The sequence below is a fragment of the Solanum stenotomum genome, chromosome 8 (assembly GCF_019186545.1).
Source record: "Solanum stenotomum isolate F172 chromosome 8, ASM1918654v1, whole genome shotgun sequence".
NCBI classification, from domain to species: Eukaryota; Viridiplantae; Streptophyta; class Magnoliopsida; order Solanales; family Solanaceae; genus Solanum; species Solanum stenotomum.
Window position 1 is genome coordinate 14,976,139 of NC_064289.1, and position 17,394 is coordinate 14,993,532.

A 17,394-nucleotide genomic window follows, 5' to 3' on the forward strand; every position below is an offset into this window, starting at 1 on the left:
AAATTATAAATTACAATAATTAACAAAATAAATCTCTCGACCCCAACAAATCTATCAATTAATGCCACATAAATTGGGACATGGCAAATAACATATATTATTAAAAAAATTAGGTTCAAAATGTACTATAAAATACAATAATAAACAACTTAATATATTAAAGAGACATATAAAAAAGGGTTAATATTTAAAATTCTGCATCTGCCACATAAATTAGAACAAATAGAGTAATAAATATTATTTTCAAAATTATGTTAAAAAAAAGTACTACAAATCACAATAGCTAACAATTTAAAATGTTTTTAAAATCATATAAAAACTTCAATAACTTCTCAAATTCCATTATATGACATAAATTTAAAAAAAAAACTGTTATAAATCATAATAAATAGTACAATATTTCAACTACTTTAAAAGTATTATAAATTGTAATAAATAATACAACAATTTAAATTACTTAAAATTTAACGACTTAAAAATATATTTTAAAATGTATTAAAATTTTGGTTAATTGTCAAAACTTTACATGTTCCACATAAATTGGGACATGGAGAGTCACACATTTTTTTTAAAAAAAAAAATACATTAAAAGTATTCTATCAATTAACAAAATATATTGTTTGAAATTGAAGGAAAAAAAAACTATAAATTACAATAATTAACAAAATAAATCTCTCGACTCCAACAAATCTATCAATTAATGCTACATAAATTGGGACATGGCAAATAACATATATTATTAAAAAATTAGGTTCAAAATGTACTATAAAATACAATAATTAACAACTTAATATATTAAAGAGACATACAAAAAAGGGTTAATATTTGAAATTTTGTGTGTGCCACATAAATTAGAACACACAGAGTAATAAATATTATTTTCAAAATTATGTTAAAAAAAAGTACTACAAATCACAATAGCTAAAAATTTAAAATATTTTTAAAATCATATAAAAATTTCAATAACTTCTCAAATTCCATAATATGATATAAATTAAAATAAAAAAATAATATATATTGGGCCCCGTGCTGGCACGGGGTCCTATATCTAGTACTATTACATAAAGGAAGAAAAGGTATGTGAAGATAATTGTATTTATATGTCGAAAATTATGACGTATACAGATTTAAAAAGTAGAGTTTAGAACATAAAATAAAAAACAAAATCGATCATTTTGTGCACTTTTTAAAGAGATTAAATCAACCGGTAATTATATGATAATTGAAATAGATTGAAATAGAGTTTAGAACACAACTCATAAAGAACTTATTTTAACTTTTTCAATACTTTTTTCACTTTCTTACATTACATACTCCCTTTATTTCAAAATAAAGTTTTTATTTTTATTTTTTATTTTGTTTCCAATCGTGTTTTACATAATTATGAAGACTTCACTGGTTTTTTTTCTTCAATCGTACCCTTATTCAATCAAAAGAAATTTATATAACCAAAAAACTGGATCAAAGAACTATATTTTCTTCAAGATATATATTAAAGTTAATTAAGTAAAAGTATCTTACTTTATAGCTCCGTCCCAAACTAAAAAAGAAATTGACATACTACAAGAAGGTGAATATCATGGAACTGAAGAGTACATAACAAAATAAAATTGAATTACACTTTCTATGTTTTAAAAATAAAACTTTTCATGAAATGAAAATCCAGCAAATTGAAGTAAAAATATGGTGTAGTGTAGTTTTTGTAGTAGTTAATACTCTTCTTCAATGTTTGTTATTTAACTTGAAATAAGAAATGTATAGGTGCCTCTTTTGATCTTTAACTTATGTTTTAGTAGTTATCTGAGAAAGACTTAAAGAAAAATTAAGGAAAACACTATTTCAAATATGAAATAAAAAAGATAATCTCAAGTAGGGGTTTCATGAAATAAAAAATAATGAGCTTATATAAACAAAATTGAGAAATCTTTAAAGAAAAAAATATAAATAGTTCTCTGTGCAATAATTTTTTTTTAACCTTTGTTAGTAGTTGGTATTATTACACACAAAGTTACAATAACTAATTTGCATCTAAGCAAAAATACATACTTGCAATAATAAAAAGTTATAAGAATTCAAACTAAAGAAGTTGCATGGAGAATAAAGACACGTCTTCCTTGGAACCTTATCATAAGACGATAGATAAAAATAAGAATACAAAATCAATGCCCATTTTTTTGACCTCTTGTCTGACACCCTCTTTGACAAACTAATCAACATTCAAGAGTCTTTTTCATCGTGTCAAGTTAAAGCATGAATTTGATAATATAATAATACTACAAAGAATAGTGAAATATAAAGAATAATCTTGAGTTGAAAATAGAGAGATATCATAAAATATCTTAAATTTTATAATTTAGTAGTTGGAGGTTATGAATATGAAAACTTAAAAGTCATAGAATTAATGATATTATATAAAAAAAAATGAAGTTTAATAGATTTACGTTATGGAGTTTAAACTTAAAAATTAAAAGAAAAATAAAAAAACACAAATAAAGTAGATAAAAGAAATGCATTTATATTATACAAAGATATAATTTTTTTGAATTGAATAATTAAAAGAAAAGTAAAAAAAGAGCAAAGAAAGGAAAAAACTATAAATAAATAAATAAATAAAAATCATAAAATTTAACTATCGTGAATAGTTTGTTGAAATTCTTTTTAGATCAAATGGAAAAATTTGTAATAATTGATGAGAATTTGAGAAATATTATAGGAAAAGAGAATAATAGCTTTAATGATAAAATAAATTAAATATGGCTATTGATGAAAATATAAATAAATATGATTATTTTTAATGATTTTTTAATTTTTAGGTGAATTTTTGGTATTTTAAAATTAGAAAAAAGGCAAAGAAAAGATAAATTGGATTGAAACTCTTAGAGAGGGCCACATCACCGTTTTTATATTCAATTTTATTATTATATATAGATTTGTAATAAATTAAATATTTCTTTTTTATAGTAAAATAATTAGTTTGAATGAAAGAAAAAAATATAAATATAAATATAAATAAAGGTCATAGAGAAATGTCACATATTATACAAGAAAATACAAAGAAATCATACCTTTGACATTTAATTCTGGATACATATCATGAAAAATTCCCTGAATACATATTTAGAAAATATATTTTTCATGTAATTAAGTACACATATTTATGCAATTTAAATATGGAACATCTCCATCTTACCTTTTTCTATAATATCATCAGCTTTTTTTCCTTAAAGGTTGTTCAAATTCAAAATCGTAAATCTCTATTTATAGAACCTGAAAAAAAAAAACAAAAAACAAAATTTATGTTAGTATATTTTTATAAAATCTTTACATTACAAATAAAAATACAAACAAATGAAGGATGAATAATAATTATTTAAAAAGCCATGTGAAAGGAGTTACAGAAGAAAAAAATATTTAAATGAGTAAGGAAAATGACGAAGAGAAGGGAGAGGAGGAAAGCAAAACAAAAATAAAGTAAAATGAAGCTTTCAGTGGTAGTTTTTATGGACTAAAATAGCATTAAAGTACAATTAAAAGGTAAGAAATTAATTAGAAATTGACTTTTAATATGGCCACGTTTATAGACGTTTTAAAACGGCAGTATCATTTATCTTGTGCATTTATTTTATTTTTTTAATTCTTTGTAATAAAAATGAAGAAAAAATGCTAAGAAAATCAACAAAATCTGTGAAAATATATAAATTCATTTCCTGATCAATGAGGCATGCCACATCAGCGGACTTATGTTCCTCCTTTATATATATATGTAGATTTTCAGTATAAAGAATGCTCAATTTTAAATGGTTTACAATTATTCAAACTATTCGTAATCCACATTCTCAAAAGAAGAAATATTTCGCGATGAAACAAGAACCGTGCTGAAAAGATGTTGAACATACATTCGGAGTTTTGCAATCACATTTTGCAATTATTGTGGGACGGTCATTTTTTGGAGAAAGGAAGTGCTACATGATATAATGACTACATGTATTATATTGCACAACATGATAATCGAGGATGAACGTGATCTTAATGCACCAATTCAAGGTGTCGTAGAGGCTCCAACTGCAACAACAACAATGGTGGTAGATGAAAATCTTCGATTTGAACAATTTTTAGGTAGACATATAAAGACAAAAATGCTCATTTTTAACTCTATAATGTGTTTATAGAGCATTTATGGGAGCAAAGTAATAATCTTGAAAGTTGAGTATTTATGTAATGTTTATGTAATTATATTTCATTAATGATTTCACATTTATTTGAATTGTCCATTAATTTGTATATTATATAATATTTGCTTCCAATTTATGTTATTTAGAAATTTAGAATAAAATATAATTTTATATTAAAATAAAATTTGAAAAAATAAAAGTTTATATCACATGAAAATTATATAAAGTGATTATTTGAAAAAAAGAAGAAGGGATTTATATTATGAAATAAGAAAATAAGAATGAAATAAAAATAATAATATAATATAGAGAAGAGAGAAGACGATTTTTTTTTAAAGAGTAAAATAGTGAATTGGGTTGAAGTTGATTGTCTAGAAAAATAAAAAAAATCTATATTTAAAGAGTAAAATAGTAAATAAGGTTGGAGATGCCCTAACGTAACTTCGGGTGGTTAAACCTGAGTACTACTCCCTCCGGTTCAAAATAAATGGATTTCTGACAGTCCTAAATGATTTTTTTTTAAAACAAATGAATTTCTGTACTTTTTCTATAGTCCTAAATTAATGGATTTTTTAATGCAAAAAGATGTACTACTTATTTTTTTTCCCAAGATTACCATTCTCTTTATGAGTTTTTTCAACCATCTCTAGCTTTAAGAAGGATTTGGAAAAAAGCAGAATATTGATAAATTATATTTTAATTAATATTATTAACTCACTTTTTTTTAAAAGTGTGTCAGGTGTTAAAAATTCATTTATTTTAATTTGAAATGAATATAAGTTTAAAAGGTTAGTTATTTTGCACATCACGCTTAACTCTAGTCCGAAAAAGGTCGTTCATCTTCTTTCGGACTACTTTTTTTTTTTTTTTTTCAAGTTTCCATTTATATCAATAAAAAGTGAAAATTTGAACTAAAAAAATAGTCCAAAAGAGATGAACGACTGCTTTAGATTTTAGAATAATCTTGTTTGTGAGGAATACACGTGAAAAGCTTGGATAAAAGCTATAAAGACCCAAACTTATCCATGGTTGGTATATTAGTTTTAGTTGCGCACAAAAAAGTTTTAGTGCATTAGTTTTAGGGGGTATAATTGAGCCTAAAAATTGGGTTGAAGAATATTTTTTTTCCTTTTACGTTTTTAAAAGAGAAGTATTGAAAAAACACTTGAACTTGACACAAATTATTAGTTTCGTCTCCGAATTATTGATAGTCTTAAAAACATCCATCTATTTGACAAACTAAATTTAGATACAACATTGACACCCCTGATCTACCACATGACATAACAAGTGGTCTTGTAGAAAAATGAAACTCATAATAAAAGGCCAAGAAAAATGTCGAAAACACCTCTAAACTTAGAGAGAATTTAGGGAGTGTATTTCACTTATGTTGCAAGACCATGGTGCATATAAATTCAGTTAATCAATTAAAATAGTATTTTTAAGACTGTCAATAGTTCAAAGATGGAACTAATAATTCACCCCGAATTTTACTTCTATTTTTCTAAAAAAATAATAATCCTCCTCTTTGCCCGCATTTCTTCAGAAGCAGAGGAAACACGTTTTTTTCTGGTGAGTAGCTAGTCTCCTCATCAAATGATGCATTTTTCTCTTGCCAAGACTATCTCTCAATGACATGAAGTATTATTGATTTGGCACTTATAAGGGATTTGTTTTATTAAATTATTCTCATTAATTATGATTTGAAAATATAAATTTGACTATCATTACTATGAATGGTTACTTAATGATAGAATAATATCAGACAAAAATAATTAATCTCTCTTGAACGTATAAAAAGGAAATTTTAGTTTTTTAATACAAGAGCCTGCTAAAAATAGACCGCGGGAAGTAGAAATGCAAAATTGACAATTTCATTATTTAAAAAAAAAAACACTTCAACTTTAGAGTGCACATACAATCGGTATTATTTCTAGATCACTTGCCATCTTATGTAAAGCTAATTCTGGGCAAGAGTGAGGGCACGAAAACAGTTGTGAATTCGGCGTAATTCCTTTGCAACTTCAATCATGTATGGTCTCTCTTCTCTCTTTGATTGTGTGCATTTCTTAACAAGATTCCAGCAATCTTCCAGTTGTTGTTGAATCTCAATTCCATGCTCTTCCAAAATGGCTGAATCTGCTATGTCCATTACACGGATCTCTTCAATGTCTATCATTTCAGGATCTGAATCTATATGATACACTGTATCCTTTATAGTTATATTTAGACTACTCATTTTCCTTCCCGTTAATAGGTTAAGTAGAACAAATCCGAAGCTATAGACGTCTATATTTTGAGAAACAATACCCGAGACTGCATATTCAGGAGCTAAATATCCGTTTCTGCCTGTAATAATATCTTTTACTACTTCCAATTTTCCTGGAGGCAAAGATATGGACAATGAGAAGTCCAATATTTTGGCAACGCCGCTATTCTCATCTATAATCACATTCGATGGGCTCAGATCTTTGTAGATGATGGGTGTTGTAAATTCGGTATGGAGAAAGACTATTGCAGAAGCGACCTCATTGGCAATTCGTAATCTATTTCCCCAAGATAATAACGATTTTCTAGTTTGATCATCATGATTACCCTTTCTGAAAAGTAGATAGCTAAGAGAAATACCTTTCACATATTCGTACACCATAACTGGTTCTTCAAATTCTAGACAGCAACCGACAAGTCTCAGCACATTCTTAAGATGACTCATCTGAGCAGTAACAGCTATATCTCGGTGGATATTGTTGAATTCACATCTACTGAACCTAACTAAAACGAGACGGTTGTCCAGCGAGCCTGTAATATACACATCGGAAAGGTCTATTCCGCTTTTAGAGTGTTTTATTGCATTCTCGATCTCTATGGCAGAGAAGTAATGGATGGGAATCCTGCAATTTCCGTCGCATAAAGCAAGAAGCTCCTCAAGCACGCAACTTCCATTCTTTAAATAACAATCATGCTCTTTCTTCCGCCTTTCTGCAGAGGCAGAGGAAAAAAGTGTTTTCCTTGTGACTCCACAGAAGATAGGCATTTTTTCCTTGCTCTAAATTTTGAAGTGATAACTAGTCTTCATGAATTGGGATTAAATCTAAAAAGGCATCCATCACTAGTAATGTAATCTATGAACAAGTTGGAAGAAGCTTCCTGCTGGTCTTAATTTGTGCATTGAATTCCACACAAAATGATGAGGATTGATTGGACCTCTCTTCTGAATTTCGATGCACTTTCATTCCGTGTCATGGTTTATCAAAGTTTTCTACCTGTCGTAGTCATCCTATCAAATTAATTACTCTGTTCTAGATTAAATATTTTGGAAATATTTTCGTTTAAGTCAAAGAGTTGACCGTTAGGTACGTCTGTTTGTTGCAACAAATTTTACGACCATCTCCAATTCCACTCTATTTTACTCTTCATTCTCTATTATTTGGAGAGTAAAATAGAGAGAGTGCTCTCAACGACCTTCCATTTCACTCTTTATTCTTCATATATAGAGAGTTAAATAGTAGTTCTCCAAATTTGGAGATTTACTATTCACACTTTCTATTTCACTTTTTTATTATTTTATAATCAACATATTATTTTTCATAAATGGCCATGTCCCTAATATTCTTAATTCTTTTTAAATGTAATATAATATTTTAAAAATATATATATTATTTAATGTGTATAATACTTTCATTCCGAATTAATAATATTTCAATTTTAAAAAAAAAAAAATTGTCATTTTAATATAACCAGATTTTAGTATTAATTTTGGGAAAAAGGACGAATTTACCCCCGAACTTTGATAAATGGTACGTCTGTGCCCTCCGTTATACTTTGCGTCCAAATAAGCCCCTGCCGTCCAATTATCGGTACATACATGCCCCTCTCACTAACGGACCCCTCGTTCTGTACACGTGTCTTAATCCTAATCAACTACCCGTTTGACCATTCTTTTAACCCATAAACCCACAACCCGCCCCATAAACCCAATAACCCACCTCTTCTTTCTCTTAAACTATCGAATGCACCACCACCGGAGGCAAATCTCCGTCCACCTTCCTCTTCCTTCCTTTTGGTCCATCGATCCGAATCGGAATCACTACCGATGGGGAGCATCAAGACTTCCTCCGGTGTCAGGCCTTTGGTTGCCGCAGCAACGGTAGTTTGAGACTGCTTAGCAGTACTATAAGTGTTGAACTCCTGAAGGGATAGGGTTTGTGGCTTCTTCTTCTTCGTTTTGGTGGTGGCTGCAGCATTCAAAGATGGAAAATCGGCAAGGCTACCGGCACCGCCGCCATTGGAGTGATTTTCAACCTTTACTGACCCTTCACTGACTCTTCCTTTTGAATGTTTAATTAACTTAGATATTTTAGACTATTGTAGTTAGTCTGGATCTTAGATAAACTGAGATGTCCGACTACCTTGGATTGACTGAGATGTCCTACCACCTCCCAGATTTTGGTACTCTTTTATGTGCATTTTTTCATTCTGAAATGTTGATGTTTTTATTTTATACCATCAAGCTAATGTTTCCTCTGGGTTTTGGTCTAATGAACTAATGAAGGGGGAGACGGATGTAGTGCTTTCATTTGGACCCTGTATATGTGTTAAAAAATCTGCAAAATAAGTACAATTGATTGAGTTTGAACCCAGTAAATCAAATGAGATGTGGTAGAACCCCAAACTAGAACCATAATGTTTAAATCTTAGATTTGCCTCTGATTTCCCTTCGGTGCTCATATTCCTGCAGGCCCCAAGTTAAAAGACCAAAAAGAGTGAAGTGTTAGATACCATGGAAGTTAGACATGAATGATACAATTTTGGGGAGGAGGCTGTAGGTGGAAATGGTTTTCTGTCAAACATCTTTTTAACTATTGTTTTCTAAATGTCATGATTTTTGATTCTTGATACTGGTTTACTCTTCATCTCTCTTGGTGGTTACCTTTGTTTTCGCAGCTGTATATTCTTATCGTTTCATATGGGAAAAATCGGGTGGTGCATTCGATAGTTTAAGAGAAAGAAGAGGTGGGTTATTGGGTTTATGGGGCGGGTTGTGGGTTTATGGGTTAAAAGAATGGTCAAACGGGTAGTTGATTAGGATTAAGACATGTGTACAGAACGAGGGGTCCGTTAGTGAGAGGGGCATGTGTGTACCGATAATTGGACGGCAGGGGCTTATTTGGACGCAAAGTATAACGGAGGGCATAGACGTACCATTTATCAAAGTTCGGGGGTAAATTCGTCCTTTTTCCCATTAATTTTTACTAGGGAAAAGGGTCAAATATGCCCCTAAATTATTCGAAAGGTCTAGATATACCTCCGTATAAAGTTTGGCTCGCTCGTGCCCTCGCCGTCCAACTTTTCGTCTAGATATGCCCTTATGGGCGTTAAACGCCAAATGGAATTGCCACGTCATTTTAAATTACCACGTGACATTGGAAAAGGATCAAATATACCCCTAAACTATTCGAAAGGATCTAGATATACCCCCTTTTAAATAAACTACCCGACCCATTTTCAACATATTTTTTAAATTTTTTATTTTTTTTGGTAAATCCCGAAAATGAGTAATTAACTAATAAAAATTAGGAAAAATATATAAAATTAACGCCAAAAATTCACAGATAAATATAGTAACCTTAAATTCAACAATTTTTTTAAATTTTTATTTTTTTTGATAAATCCCGAAAATGAGTAATTGATTAATAAAAAATATAACCTAAAAATTCAGCATAAAGTCATTTTCAATTTTTTTATTAATCAATTACTCATTTTCGTGATTTATCGAAAAAAATAAAAATTTTAAAAAATTGTTGAATTTAAGGTTACTATATTTATTTGCAAATTTTTGGCGTTAATTTTATATATATTTTTTTCATATTTTTCCTATTTTTTTATTAGTCAATTACTCATTTTCGGGATTTACCAAAAAAAAAAAATTAAAAATTGTTGAAAACAGGTCGGGTAGTTTATTTAAAAGGGGGGGGGGGGGATATCTAGACCTTTTCAAATAGTTTAGAGGTATATTTGACCCTTTTCCAATGTCACGTGGTAATGTAAAAATGACGTAGCAATTCCATTTGGCGCTTAACACCTATAAGGGCATATCTAGACGAAAAGTTGAACGGCGAGGGCACAAGTGAGCCAAACTTTAAATGAGGGGTATATCTAAACCTTTTCGAATAGTTTAGGGACATATTTGACCCATTTCCCTTTTTACTATAAAGAATGCACAATTTTAAATAGTTTATAATTGTTCAAACTATTCGTAATCCACGTTCTCAAAAGAAGAAATATTTCGCGATGAAACAAGAACCGTGCTGAAAATATGTTGAACATACATTCGGAGTTTTGCAATCACGTTTTGCAATTATTGTAGAATAATCATGTTCTTGGAGAAAGGTCTACATGATATAATGACTGCATGTATTATATTGCACAACATGATAATCGAGGATGAATGTGATCTTAATGCACCAATTCAAGATGTCATAGAGGCTCCAACTGTAACAACAAAAATGGTGGTAGATGAAAATCTTCGATTTGAACAATTTTTAGCTAGACATAAAAAAAATTAAGAACTTTGTAATGTGTTAGTAGAGCATTTATGGGAGCAATGTAATAATCTTGAAAGTTGAGTATTTATGTAATGTTTATGTCATTATATTTCATTAATGATTTCACATTTATTTGAATTGTCCATTAATTTGTATATTATATAATATTTGCTTTCAATTTATGTTATTTAGAAATTTAGAATAAATTATTATTTTATATCACATGAAAATTATATGAAGTGATTATTTGAAAAAAAAAAGGGAAAAGGGTCAAATATGCCCTTAAATTATTCGAAAAGGTCTAGATATACCCCCATTTAAAGTTTGGCTCACTCGTGCCCTTACCGTCCAACTTTTCGTCAAGATATGCCCTTATGGGCGTTAAATGCCAAATGAAATTGTCACGTCATTTTTACATTACCATGTGACATTTATATTAAAGGGAAAAAGGTCAAATATACCCCTAAACTATTCGGAAAGGTCTAGATATACCCCCCTTTTAAATAAACTACCCGACCCATTTTCAACAATTTTTTTTTCGGTAAATCCCCAAAATGAGTAATGGACTAATAAAAAATAGGAAAAATATGAAAAAAAACATATAAAATTAACTCAAAAAATTCACAAATAAATATAGCAACCTTAAATTCAACAATTTCAACAATTTTTTTAAAATTTTATTTTTTTGATAAATCTCAAAAATGAGTAATTGATTAATATAAAATATGAAAATGACTTTATGCTGAATTATTAGGTTATATTTTTCATATTTTTTATTAATCAATTACTCATTTTTGGGATTTATCGAAAAAATAAAAATTTAAAAAAATTGTTGAAATTATTGAATTTAAGGTTACTATATTTATTTGTGAATTTTTGGCGTTGATTTTATATATTTTTTTTCATATTTTTCCTATTTTTTATTAGTCAAATACTCATTTTCGGGATTTACCCAAAAAATTATTGAAAATGGGTCGGGTAGTTTATTTAAAAGGGGGGGTATATCTAGACCTTTTTGAACAGTTTAGGGATATATTTGACCATTTTCCCTTTAATATAAATGTCACGTGGTAATGTAAAAATGACATGGCACTTCTATTTGGTATTTAACGCCCATAAGAGCATATCTAGACAAAAAGTTGGACGGCGAGGGCACCATTGAGCCAAACTTTAAACGGGGGTATACCTAGACCTTTTCGAATAGTTTAAGGGCATATTTGACACTTTTCCCTAAAAGAAGAGATTTATATTATGAAATAAGAAAATAAGAATGAAATAAAAATAATAATATAATATTAAAAAAAGAGAGGAGGATTCTTTTTTAAAGAGTAAAATAAAGAATTGAGTTGAAATTGATTGTCTGAAAAAATAAAAAAATTTATATTTGAAGAGTAAAATACTAAAAAAGGTTGGAGATTCCCTTAGGAGTACTACTCCCTCCGGTTCAAAATAAATGAATTTCTGACAATCCTAAATGATTTTTTTAAAATAAATAAATTTCTATACTTTTTCTATAGTCCTAAATTAATGGATTTTTTTAATGCAAAAAGATGTACTAATTATTTTTTTTCCAAGATTATTATTCTCTTTATGAGTTTTTTCAACCATCTCTAGCTTTAAGAAGGATTTGGAAAAAAGCAGAATATTGATAAATTAAGTACTTTAATTAATATTATTAATTCACTTTTTAAGAAAGTGTGTTAGGTGTCAAAAATTCATTTATTTTAAGTTGAAATGAATATAAGCTTAGGTTTAGTTATTTTGCACATCACGCTTAACTCTAGTCCGAAAAAGGTCGTTAATCTTTTTTCGAACTACTTTTTTATTTTTTTAGTTCAAATTTTCATTTATATCAATAAAAAACTGAAAATTTGAATTATTAAAACCCAAAATAGGGAAATTACATAAATGAGTCATAAAATTCAAAATAATTATAAGTTCACACCCAAATTCAAAGTAATTCTTGAAATATCTATTCTCTCATAAATAATTATAGTCCATACCCCTCATTCATTAATGGTAATAATTTTCGCTTAACTGATACAAAATCGATATCATATACTGTATTGATATCATTAAGGTTGATAATTTCGCTTAATTGATACTAAATCAGTTTATATATACTATATTGGTATCATTGAGGTTTCTTGTTCAGAAATTACTTATTAGTCAATGATACTATAAAAATATATGATATCAATACAATATCTATATACTGATTTAGTATCAATTCAATGAAATAGCCTTAATGATATCAATACAGTATATGATACTAATTTAGTACTCCCTCTATTTCAAAAAGAATGATAGCCTTTCCTTTTTAGTTTGTTTAAAAAAGAATGACATCTTTCCTTTTTGAGAAAATAGTCAACTGCCCCCTTAATCTATTATCAGATTACCAACTACACACCTATACTTTACGAGAAATCTATTACCTCCCTGGACTATTTTAAAATATAATTATTTGCTTCCTAAACACGGAGATGGCAAAGAAGGTGTAGTTCACTCTCTTTGAGAGAGTGAGAGGCAATAAAAATAATTAAAACTTTAATTTATAAGTATTTCTTTTATTTCATACTATTACTTTTCTGATTTTTTTTTATTTTTTATACTTCCTTTTATTCTTATTTACTTTTCCATTTTTACCTTCTTACTCTTCTTTCTTTTCCTCTTTAACATGGCTCACCTTCACCACCAGGCCGACATCATCCATTTATCACTAAGCCAACTCTCATCTTCAAATCACATACTTGTTACTATAATTTCACTTTTCACCGATTTGAAAATTTTGCGGTAACTCAAAATTAAAATCGAAAGTCAAAAGGACTGAACTTTAGTGTAAACATGGAGAAGAATACATTGGGTAACAAACCCATTAACTTGGAAGAATATTTGGGTAACAAACTAATTAATGGAGAAAACCTATTTATTGAAATGGTTGCAATAATCCATCAAACTTCTTAGGTTAACATTGTTAAATCGAAATCGACACTAGTCTCTTTGCTACCCAACAATGGTATCCTCATTTATGCTAACTAGTGTTGCTTACTAATAATTTCTCAAAGCATTGTTTTAATTTCAATACTAGCAGTGGAAGCAGAAGTAATTCCGACGATAGAGTTTCTCATCTCCTAAAGCTTCAATAAAGAACATTGAGATTTTGTTGGTATCAGATCTCCTGGAGGCAATGATACGGATAATGAGAAGTTTAGTAGTTTGGCAACACCACTATTCTGATCTATAATCACATTCGATGGCTTCAGATCTTTGTAGATGATAGGCGTTGTAAATTCTGTATGGAGAAAGACGATTGCAGAAGCAACATCATTGGCAATCCGTAATCTATTTCCCCATGATAATAATGATTTTCTGGTTTGATCATCATGATTGCCCTTTTCGAAAAGTAAAGTGTGAAGACTTATAGCCTCAACATATTCATACACCATAACTGGTTTTTCCAATTCCACACAGCAACCGACAAGTCTCAGCACATTCTTGAGATGGCTCATCTGAGCAGTAATTGCTATATCTCGAAAAATATTGAAGAAATTCCTAAAATAATGAGGGAAAAACCTAACGAAAACGAGGCGTTTGTCCATCGATCCTGCAACCATACGTCCATCGAAAATCTCCAATTTGTTTTTAGAGTGCCTAATTGCATTGTGGATCTCAGTGGCAGTGAAGTAACGGATGGGAATTCGGCAATTTCCGTTGCATAAAGCAAGAAGCTCCTCTAGCACTGCACTTCCATTCTGTAAATAATAATCATGCTCCTTCTTCCGCCATTCTTCGGATGATGATTGTTTCTTCCTAATTGTGAGTCTCCTGAAGAACTGCATTTTTTTTTTCTACCCAATAGCTTGCACTAATTTTGAAGTTTCTATTCTCTGTAACACACTTGATATCTCTAGTAATGTCCACTGTGTCCACTAGTGAGAATGAAGAGGTAGGAAGTTGTGAGGTTCCTGGCTCCTTCTGCTCATTCGTACTTTAGGCGCGTGCATTGAATTCCACAAAAAAAATACTTACTTACTCCCTCCGTCCCTANCTAGTAATGTCCAGTGTCCATTAGTGGGAATGAAGAGGTAGGAAGTTGTGAGGTTCCTGGCTCCTTCTGCTCATTCGTACTTTAGGCGCATGCATTGAATTCCACAAAAAAAATACTTAACAAGCAACTGGTGTTTCATTGAATTCTTTTACTACTTCTTTGTTCACTTTTATTTGTGCAGTTTGACTTCAAATATACATTTAAAACTAATTATTTATATAATTATCATATTAAATAATGTAGAGTATTAAGTTTGACAAAATGATTTAGAGAAAGAGTATTTAATGTTGAGGATAAAATATAAAAAAATATAATTATTTTTTTTTGATATGTCAAAAGTGATAAAGTAAAAATGAAAATCTATTTTAAAAATAAGTAAAAAGTAGAAATAAAAGAAGAAAATATATATGTGGTGTAAGACATTTCTTTGATTGACAAATGGAATGATTAGGCCACTTTCCAATTAAGACTTACCATTCTTTCTGCGCCAAAACTCTACCTCATCTTTTCACTATTCATTGAATTGACTTAGTTTAATTATTTTTTAAAGGCGGAATGATCTAATAGGTCTCTGTACTTAGCTTTGTTTGTCAGTTGAACCCTTCTACTTATTATTTTGCCAAATGAATCCTTAAACTCGATGAAATTTTATTTTTTAAACCCCTCGAATTATTGATCGAACTTATGTGACATTAAAATGGTTGAATTGGACAAATGTGTGACCACACACGTTTTAAAGCAAGTGAATGCAATATATTTATTTAAAATTATCAAAATAATAATAATAAATTTTAAAAAAAATAAAAAAGAAATCTCAAAACCTTTCTTCTTCAACCCACCCTCACCCCTTCTCTCTTCTTCTTCAACCCACCCTCACCCTTTCTCTCTTCTTCTTCTTCAGCCCCACCCTACCCTTTTTCTCTTCTTCTTTCGCCCCAGGCCCCCCACCCCCGCCCCTACCCCTTTTCTATTCTTCTTATTTGACGTACACCCATCACCATAATCATCAAATATAAAATTAAAAATAGCTTTTGCAAGAAAACATATCATTCACCATTTTCATAAATTTAAGATCTATTGCTTGAATTTACTCATAAATATATTTTTCCCAACTTGAAGTTTTCTTTATTTTTTTTATCAAATCAAAATAAATAGAACCTAAAGCATGTGCAAGAGCTAATTACAATCTATCATATTTTATGATTGAGAAAACTTTTGAGTATGAACTGTGAAGAAAGATGAAAATAATAATTTTTTAATTTTTGGGGTGAGGCGTAGGGGTCGGTGGCAATTAAGAAGATAAAGTAGAAAAGGGGGAAAGAGAGATAAAATTGCAGTTTTTATTTTTTAATATTATTTATTTTTAAAATTTAATCTTTGATGTGTCATTGGAATAATAATAACAATAATGATGTGTCATTAAAAAATGACGTGGTATTTCATTTGTAAAATGAGTGTATCACACGTACATATATCATATGAGAAATGAGTTTAAAATATTGTGTTTGAATGAATATAAGGGCATCTCCAACCCAAATACCAAATTTTACACCAAATTTGGTGTCAGCACTATTTTTGGTGTAATCAACTCCAACTCATTGCACCAAATTTTACACTAAAAAGGAATATTTTGTTTTCTCTTCATTATTATATTATTATTTCTTATTTCATAAAACAAATTCTTTCTAAAACATTTGTCATACATAATTCATGGTGAATGTCAATTACTACTTTGTTGAATGTTTATTATTTTTGGTTATTTTAAAGTACATTGTATTATATGTTTAAAAATTTATATGTTTGCATTTTAAATTTTTGTGAAGGTTAATTGTAGTTATATCCAATTATAATTTATAGTAGAATTAAGATAAATTTAATTTATAAAAAAGTCATATATAGAAAAATTAATTTATAAAAAAGCTAAATTTTATATCTAAAATTAATATTATAAAAATATTACATAAAAATAATTAAATATACAAGAGATTTAATTAAAACATACAATTTATATAATGTTTAATTAAAAGATTGTATAATGAAATAATATTAAAATATTCAAAAAGTGAATTGGTGTGATGAATAAATTTGGTGTAACACTATTCACACATCAAATTTGGTGTAAAAATTGGTGTGGGTTGGAGCTCAAAACATCAAATTTAGGATTTGGTGTAAAATTTGGTGTTGGGTTGGAGATGGTCTAAGAGTTCATTTGGTAAAGTCATAAGTATATGGGTCCAACTTACGAACACAGTCAAGTACAAGGGTCTTCCAGATTTATGTCAAAGAGTTGACTCAATTAAGTGTAGTTAGGTAGGTCTGTTTGACTTGCAACTAGTTTTAACTTCAATGAATGGATTTTTTAAAACCAAAAGATGTAAGTACTAATTAATTTTTTCCCAAGATTATCATTCTCTTTATGAGTTTTAACTTAAAAGATGTACTTCTCTTGGTGTCAAGGGTGCTTTGTAGTTTGTATAGATGCTAAAGATTGTGCTATATAATGTGCCCATATATTACCCTTGACGTAGTCTTTCACTTTAACTTGAATTCTATTTTTTCCCCATCTTCTTATAAAAAGTACTTCTGCTTTTCCAGCTGATGATGAGTTACTATGGTGAATCGTTGTTGT

At 29.0% G+C, this 17,394-nt stretch overlaps 1 protein-coding gene and 1 pseudogene across 1 annotated transcript; both read right to left on the minus strand.

Moving 5' to 3' along the window:
* Positions 1-14,631, minus strand: part of LOC125873308 (serine/threonine-protein kinase ZRK3-like) — a 28,990-nt pseudogene extending 14,359 nt beyond the window's left edge.
* LOC125873309 (serine/threonine-protein kinase ZRK1-like) lies at positions 6,071-7,207 on the minus strand. The gene has a single exon (XM_049554216.1). The coding sequence runs from the start codon at positions 7,204-7,206 to the stop codon at positions 6,133-6,135; it is 1,074 nt and encodes a 357-aa protein (XP_049410173.1). The 5' UTR covers position 7,207; the 3' UTR covers positions 6,071-6,132.
* Positions 14,632-17,394: the final 2,763 nt, after the last annotated feature.